The 8,739-nt window shown below is 46.4% G+C and overlaps 1 protein-coding gene and 1 pseudogene across 3 annotated transcripts in view; one reads left to right on the top strand and one right to left on the bottom strand.

Moving 5' to 3' along the window:
• Window positions 1-1,658, bottom strand: part of LOC102882197 (uncharacterized protein C3orf18) — a 2,717-nt gene extending 1,059 nt beyond the window's left edge. Inside the window, exons 1-3 of one of the 3 annotated variants that reach the window (XM_006927067.3) lie at window positions 1,534-1,658; window positions 292-475; window positions 123-148 (exon numbers count right to left, since the gene is read on the bottom strand). In XM_006927067.3, coding sequence (XP_006927129.2) covers window positions 123-148; window positions 292-402 — 137 coding nt within the window. In that variant the 5' untranslated portion in view covers window positions 403-475; window positions 1,534-1,658. Of the gene's footprint in view, window positions 1-122; window positions 149-291; window positions 476-1,252 lie in introns of all 3 variants that reach the window. The other 2 variants (XM_015585856.2, XM_015585855.2) reach the window with 2 other exon arrangements.
• A 6,424-nt stretch (window positions 1,659-8,082) lies between these two features.
• Window positions 8,083-8,198, top strand: LOC112476176 (annotated as a pseudogene).
• Window positions 8,199-8,739: the final 541 nt, after the last annotated feature.

Genomic DNA, 8,739 nt, shown 5'->3' with positions numbered 1-8,739 from the left:
ATTTCAGACTTGTATCAGGGTGGCTGACAGGAATCATACGTGTATGCAGAGAACTCAGATACTATGGGAAGAAATTTAAGTAGATGGTGAAGGTGGTAGCATTCGGGGGCAGTGACACTCACCGCTTTTTCTTCTGGACATACATTACCTGTAAGAGAGAGAGCACTGTGGAGGCTGGGAACCCAGGATGGCCCACCCACCTCCACACCCTCCACTCCACTGTAACAGCAGGACAGCAGCCCTGCTCAACAAAGGTGTGGTTGTGTATGTGTGAATGTGGGAGCTCCTTACCACAGCCACCACCACCCCGACCAGGGTGATGAGGAAGAAAGGCCCCAATACATAGCCCACCATGGAGTCGCTGTTGGCCTGGGGGTCAGTGGGCACTGTGGTGTTACTCATGACATCGGCAGCTGGAGAGCTGGGTAGTCAGCATGGGCAGTAGTGCCTCGGGAGGGTGCCTCCACTGGGCTCCCTGGGGAGGAGGAAGGGAGGTTATCCATTTCACCCAGGGTGACATCAGGCTCTGGATCCCTCCTCAAGAGCGGGGGTGATGTATGAAAACTTAGGTCAGGCACTGGGATGAGGGATCCTCCAAGTCAATGTGATGAGTTTAATCCTCCAATGACTCTCAGCAAACCCTGGGTATAAAAGGCACCTAAGGAAGGCCCAGACCCAGAGCCTAAATTCTGCCCAGCTCTTATCCCCAAATCACGGTGGGGCCCAGCTGCTGGCCAAACACTTGCAGATATCAGCTCCTGGGGAAAGGTTAGATGTAAGTTTCCAGCTCCTGCCCCAACCTCCTGGGGCTGCCAGCTCCTATCCAGTGAAGCAAAATGGGGAGATTAGGTAAAAACTTGAGAGTCCTGCACTGTGGCATAGGGGGTGAAGTAGGAGCATTTGAAGGAGCGCAGCCTCAGTTCTGATCCAATGCCCACATTTCAAGCTTTAGGCCCTATGTCCCCCTTGTCCCCGCTGTCACTCCAGACATATAGCCTGGACACCCTCTCCCCCATCTGTCTTCTGCCAGGGTGGACACAAATGGGCAAGGCTGGACTGTACCTGCAAGATGATGTCACCTCCCTCTGGTCCCCACCCAGGGCTCCGCCCAGGTCCTTTCCCTCCAGGCCTGGATTGAGATGCGGAGAGAGTGAGCTGCCATCGACAGATGTAAGGAGACTGCCATGGGCGGCTGCACAAAGATGCCCCAAGGTCCCTGACCCCAGTTTGCCTGGGTCTCCATATGAGCTACCTGTCCCGGTGTCCGTGGGGGTCACTGGGTTTGCCCAATCGCACGCACACCGTCCCATGGTCGAGGATACATGTCGAAGTGGGGAGGGAGTGTCAGGCCGCTCCTAGGATGCGGACCAGCAACGGCGAGCGGGAGGTAGGTCTCACGGCTCTGGGAGGCTCAGGCCGGGAGAGGGAGTCTGAGGGGAGCGCAGAGAGGCCAGGGCATCCTGGAACCCCGGCAACCCGAGGCATGGACCCGTGCCGGCGCTCTGCAGCCCATTCAACCCAGCCGTGCCTTACCTCCCGCCGCTGCAGCCCGGACAGGAACGCCCTCGGTCTGCTCCAGGGCCCCGGAAGAACCTGGAGGCGCGTGATCAAAGGACCCGGGGAAATGGGCGGAGCCCCAGCACCCGGGCGCAGCCAATCCGGTGTCGGAAGGCTGACGGCCCGGACACTTCTGGAGCGGCCAATCCAGAGGCGGGGAGTGGGCGGTACGAAGTTGGGGACTCCCCAGGTTGCAGGGTACATCCCGCGGCAGCAGGGGGCAGCCGAGGGTTGCGCAGCGGGGGGTGGAGGTCGCTAGGGGAGGGGGCGGGGCGCATGGTTTCCCGGCGTGCCCTGGGGCAGACCCCAGCTGTGCGCCCGCGGTTGGGATTCAGATTCCTAGGCGAGTCCCGGTGTCTGCCCCGCTTCGCGTCTGGTTGGAGCCCAGGTATAGAGCCAAGCCCAGGCGTGAGGCGACTGGCGGCGCGTCCCTGACGGCAGGACCCTGCCCCATTAGTGTGTGTTGAGTCCTCCACGCTTCCTAGTGCCGATTATCCCTCTGGGCTGCGCGCAGAGGACCGAGTAGGCAGACTGGGTTAGCTCCCGCCCAACCTTGGACCCAACCGTACTCTCTGCGCCTCATTTTTAATGTCTGTAACATAGGGTGCTGTGACGATTAGACGATGACATGGGTACCGAGCATAGCATACAACATGCCCTGGATGTTAAATTTCCCGTTAACCTTTTTTGGGGAGGGGGCACAGCTGAGGCAGCGGGGTGAAGTCCCCTGGGTTACAGGTAGTTTGCTAAGTAGGCAAGCCTGGGTCGAAGCTTTCATGGTCTGATAATTGAAATGTCGTTAGAGATCTGAATAAAATTGGTGGATTTTACCAATGTCAATATCCTGATTATAATATACTGTAGTTTTGCAAAAGTTGTCATTGGGAGGAGCTAGGCAAAGTGTACAAGGGATCTCTATCTTAAAACTGCAGGTGATGTACAATTACCTCAAATGTGTGTGCATGTACGCACGCGTAGTTTTGTACCAGACCCTCTTCTACCCCTCAGAATCATATGTAACTAGGAAAACTCCAAACTGGCAGGTAATGGAAACCACCTTAGAACATAAAGGTTGTGGTAGCCAAAACAGGCTGATGTCCTCCTGCGTCCTCAGGTGCTCCTGGAGATACAGGGGTGGCCCGGGTCACCCTATTTTTGCCAGAGGCAACCAATGGCATGGACATGATTGAACCTTTTTGTCTGGTGTGACTTCAGTTTCCTCCTGACCTTCCAGAGAAGGTTGGATGAGGGCAGGTCTGGTGTAGAGATGACCCAAATGGAAACAGCAGGTGGGAGCTCTGGCCTCTTGCCTCCAGATACCACCATCTGACTGTGGTGGGGAATCAGACAAAGGGAAAGGAGTGAGAAACACCTGGGTCTGGAGGCTCCAGGTAAATTTCCTGGTGTTCTCAGGTTTTTTGGTCTTTAGAGTAGACTTTTATCAGAGCTGAGGGCAGAGAGAGGAGGCCACTTCCCCAGAAGAGGCCTGCTTCACTTTGCAAGGAATTAGGGATCAAGTGATAAGTTTCAGTTTTTTCTATTTGTTTTCCCACAGTATTTGTTAATTATTTATTTATCAACAGAAACTGTTCCTAAGCCCAAATATTCACATTTCACAGGTCAGTGACAAGGTCCATGGAATTCAACCCAAAGAAATTTTTTACATTCCAAAATCATTTTGCACTCTGAAAGATATCAGCCTTCCTCATCTCCTCAAAATCTTTCATAGAATCATAAATTCCGTAGAAATCTTTGCATGCCTTCTTTCTTGTTTCAGCCACAGCATACTTATAGAAAGCTGCAACCCCCAGGAATACAGTGACTGCTCCAAAAATATGAAGTCACAGACACTTGACCAGAAGGCCACATATCCGAGGTTTTGTCAAAGCACTGTAAGCTATGGTAGTTATTCTCCTCGACACCAAGTCCTTTCTGACTCAAGTGATAGGTTTTAGAACCCAGGCCTCGTCTGCTCACGCACCCAACATTTGTCCCCATCCTCAGGGCTTCCAATCACATATCTTGAAGGCCTGCTTGTCCTAAGAGCAGGCCTAGTGGTCACAGTGGCTAGACCAGTGTATGGAAAGGGCACTGGGGTCTCAGTGTCAGAGATTTGGCATGTTTTTACTTCCCTTACTCCTAGAACAGAATATCATTCTGAGCTAGGTATGGCAGGTGGGGCAACCCCAATTTAAAAATGAGTAAGCTGAGTCCATGAGGAGTGTGATGATTTCCCAAGGCCCTTGGCGTGCTCAGCAAGGGTTGGGCAGAATGGGATGACAGGTGGGTCCTTCTTCCTGGACAGCTCTGTGCTGGCAGCTGCTCCAGGGCTGCATTTGAGACCTGATTTGTTCCTGTGTTGAGGCAGACTGTGGTAAGTTAAAGATATATACTATAAATCCTAAAGCAACTAGTAAAATAACAGTTATAGCTAATAAACTAACAAAAGAGATAAAATAGAATAAAAAATACTGAAATAATCCCAAAGGAGTCTGAAAAAGAGGAAAGGGGGAACGCAGAACAAATGAGAGAACTAGAAAACAAGATGATAAACCGAAACCTAACTATATCAAAATCACATTAAAAGCTAATTAAAAGGAAAAGATTGATAGAATGGATAAAAAAGCAAGACCTAATTATATGCTGCCCACAAGAAATGTACTTTGCATATAAAGATTCAAATAGGGTAAAAGTAAAAAAGATTTTAAAAGATACACCATGCTTATGCTAGTCAAAAGAAAGCTGGGATGGCTAAAATGATAATCAGACAAAGTTGATTTCAGAGCACAGAATATTACCTGGGATAAAGAAGCTCAGTTCATAATAACAAAGGGGTTAATTAATCAAGGACATAATATTTCTAAATGTTCATGTGCCCAAGAGGAGGGCTTCAAAATACATGAAACAAAAACTGATAGAACTGCAAGAAAAAACAGTCACAATTATAGTAAGAGATTTCAATACTACTCTTTCAGTAATTGATAAAACAAGTAGACAAATCAGCCAGGATATAGTAAACTTGAACGACACTAGCAACCAACTTGACCTGACTGACATTTAGAGAATACTTCACCTAACAATAACAGAATACATATTCTCAAGTATGCACAGAACATTTATGGGTCATAAAACAAGAATGAAATTTGAAAATGTTACACTATGTGAAATAAACCAGTCACAAAAGGACAAATACTATATGATTTTACTTTTATGAGGTCAAATTCATAGAGACAAAGGAGAATGGTAGTTGTCAGGGGCTGGAGGGTGGAGAGGAATGAAGAGTTATTGTTCAGTAGGTATGGAGTTTCAGTTTGGGAAAGTGAAAGAAGTTCTGAAGATGGATGGTAGTGATGGTTGTACAACAAAGTAGTTAATGCCACTGAACTGTATACTTAAAAATGGTTAAAAATGTTAAAAAAAAAAAAATCCAAGTGTATGCTCTTGCAAGAGACCCACTTTAGATCTGAAGACACAAATAAGTTGAAAGTGAAGGATGGAAGAGATATTCCATGCAAAGAGTAACCAAAAGAGAGCTAGAGTGGCTATCCTAATATCAGACAAAATAGATTTTAAGGCAAAAACTCTTACAAGTGACAAAAGAGGACATTTTATATTGAAAGAAGGGTCAATTCATGAAGAAGCTGTAACAATTACATGTTCACCAATCAACAGAGTCCCAAAATATATGAAGCAAACATTGAAAGAATTGAAGGTAGAAATAGACAATTCTGGAATAATAGTTGGACACTTCGATACCCTACTTTCAATAATGGATAGAATATCCTATACAGAAGATCGATAAGGAAATAGAGTACTTGAAAAACACTCTAAACCAACCTGACCCAGCAGACATACAGCACACTCCACCCAACAACAATATACATTATTCTTAAGTACACACGGAACATTCTCCAGGATAGATCATACATTAGGTCACAAAACATATTTTATTAGATTAAAAAAAACCTCCTAACAAAGAAAAGCCCAGGATCAGATGGCTTCACTGGTGAATTCTACCAAATGTCTAAAGGAGAATTAACACCAATCCTTCTCAAACTCTTCCAAAAAACTGAAAAGAAAGGAACACTTTTGAATTCATTTGAACTCAGCATTGCTCTGATACCAAAGCCAGACAAAGACATAAAAGAAAAAGCTACCGGTAAATATCTCTTATTAATATAGATGCTAGGCCATAAAAGGATTCTCAGTAAATTTAAAAGGATTGAAACCATACGAAGTATCTTCTCTGACCACAGTGGAATGAAGCTAGAAACTAATAACAGGAAAATTACACAGTCTTGAAAAACTAATGGGTCAAAGAAGAAGCCACTAGGGAAATTAGAAAATACTTTAAGATAAATTAAGATGTACCAAAACTTATGGGAGTAGTAAAAGCAGTACTTGGTGAGAAATTTATAGAGGATCTCAAATCAACAATCTGACTCTTATACCTTAAGGAACCAGAAAAAGAAGAGCAAACTAGCTCTAAAGTCAGCAGAAGGAATAATAAAGGTTAGAGAAAAGATAGGGGAAAAAGAAGGGGAAAAAACCCAAAGCAATAGAGAGAACCAACAAAACAAAAAGTTGGTTCTTTGAAAAGATAATAAAACTGACAAAACTTTAGTTAGACTAAAAAAAAATAGATGCAAATAACTAAAATCATCAATGGAAGCTGGTACATCACTATTGCCTTTACGGAATTTCAAGGATTATAAGAGAATGCTATAAACAGCTGTATGCCAAAAAGAGAATCTGGACAAAATGCAGGCCTAACATGGTATTTACTTCCCCCCAGTTTCCTTCACCTTCTGAACCTGACTCATCCCCAAACTATTTTTCCCCTTGTCCTCCAGTCTCCTCCAGGCTTCAGCTCCCTCAACAATGAGATGAGGATCAAAGTACTTGCATCTCTGGGTAGATGTAGAGGTCAGGGCCCTGCCCCTGGCCCTATATAGGCAGTTTAGGTGTTTAAGGCATTGTCTGAACTGATAGGAAAGTACTTTGGAAACTGGAAAGCATTAGTCAAATGTTAGCTCTTATAACTGGCCCACTCAACTTTCTCAGATCAGGTTCCCTCCAAGTAAAACAAATTCCTCTCGACTCCACCCCCGAAACTGCAAATCCCTATCACTGCCCCTCCCTTCTCTAGTCTCACCCCCAACTTGGCTTCCCATGCCAGTCTCAGATGTAGGCCCTGCAGGAAGTGATCCTGCCCTAGGCCTGCCATTAGCTCCTCCCCTAGGCCTGGAAAAATTCACAGGATCCTGGGCTGAGAGACAAAGGGCAGTAGCAGGAACAGGTCTTCTTCCTGAAGAAGCACCTTCCCTTCTGCCCCTCTCACCCCCAAACTCAAGGCAGAAAGAGAAAGCTGGAGAAGGGGCCTCCGAGGACAGGCTTCCATCAGGTATTTGTCCTGATTGGTCCATGGGTGGCCTGGTGGTTGAACATCACCCTGACCCCAAAGGGAAGAGCCTGTTTACTATGGTGTGCCCCGTCCCTCTCCACCTGCTTCAAACTTCTCCCTCCCCATATCCTTGGGGGCAGTCTCATATTTGCTTCCAGGTTTGGGAGAAAGTAGAGGGCTGTTGTGGGGGGAAGTTTTGAGAGGACAGGGTGATACTAGGTATACATTCCCTGTGCTGTAGACATTCCCCAAATGCCATCTGGCGCTTTGCTTCCTCCACCTACATTTCCTAGGTACCTGCTCGGAATCACTCAGCTGGATACCAAGAACAGAGGTTCTCCCAGCCTTCAGAAGGTGCATTCACAATGGGGGCATGTATAAGAATCATACGGTGCCATCTAAGGAAGAGGATCTTGGAGATCTTTCCCAAAGGAGGACACAGCCCATGTGAATTGTGAAGCAGTGTAGTGGTGTACGATGCATTTGAAATGCAAAAAGTTCTATGAGGCCAGAGAAAATAAGGGCAAGGCAGGTGGCAAGAAATGAGTCTGCAGAAGTGAGCAGGGGCCAAATCACAAAAGATATTGGATACTAATCTAAGGAGTTGGAAGTTTACTCTGAAAGCTATGGGTAGGAAGAGAACTAGAAGTGTTGTCAGGGACACCATGGTGGGAGGGAAGGGTCAGTGAAGTCAAATAAGGCAAGTAGCCTTTGGACTTGTCAATGTTGCAGTCACTGGCCATTGATGGGTGGCACTGGAGGCTCATTGGAGGGCAGGCATGGACCGGAGGTGACTCCACAGCTTATGGTTTTCTCTGGGTAGGCTCAGCTCTTGCATAGGAGGGGATAGGAATAGATGGAATAATTCAAGATTGGAATTATGAAGGGAGGCTGCAGGGGAAGAACATGGGGACAAGAAACATGGAGTAAAGAATGATGAATGAGTGAGTGATGAAGTGATGGATATGGGGTTAGACCTGGCACTGGCTGGATAGAGTTTGGTGGCCAGGATAACCATATTTAAAAAGATTTTGGACATGGTTCCACAGTGTAGCGGTTAGCACATCTGCTTTACACGCAGAAGGTCCTGGGTTCGCACCCCAGTGGAGCCACGATCCATAGTCTATGGCCTTGCCACTCTGAACAAGCCCAATGTCTGATCTCGGAAGCTAAACGGGGTCGGGCCTGGTTAGTACTTGGATGGGAGACCACCTAGGAAGACCAGGCGCTGTAGGCATAAATAATAATAATAAAAAAATAAATAAATAAATAAAAAGATTTTTATGTCAACAGAGACAGAGGAGCTGGCTATTTACAACATGTCGAGATCTGTATTCTTTCCTCAGGATTCCAAACCAGAACACTGGAGAAGTCCCTTCTCACTGTGCCTATTTCCCAGTCTGTAAAATGAGAGAACTGGACTAAATAACCCCTAAAATCCTTCCAGTCTCACCATGCAATGATTCACTGCTGTTGCCTTATTTTTATCCTCTTCACACCTATCCAAGTGCCATGACCATCCATATACCCTCAGTAAATGTTTGTTGAGGTCCTGCTGGTATCTCTCACACACACACCTGGTAGTGTCTTGGTACGTCATCAGTGCCCAACCTGTTGACTGAATTATGGTGATATAATGAGTAAGTCCCTCCCTCTGCCTCCCCAGCAACCCTTCATGGGAGGTGTTTGGGGACCAGATGCAAATTCAGCCTTCATTCACCACCTTCCTACCTTCAATTTCCACTTGCTCTGGTTCATCTTACACTCTAAAAAGTGAC

Source organism: Pteropus alecto, unplaced genomic scaffold (assembly GCF_000325575.1).
Source record: "Pteropus alecto unplaced genomic scaffold, ASM32557v1 scaffold202, whole genome shotgun sequence".
Classification (NCBI taxonomy): Eukaryota; Metazoa; Chordata; class Mammalia; order Chiroptera; family Pteropodidae; genus Pteropus; species Pteropus alecto.
The sequence above is the reverse complement of the archived record's forward strand: the minus strand, read 5'-3'. Positions and strand labels throughout refer to the sequence as shown.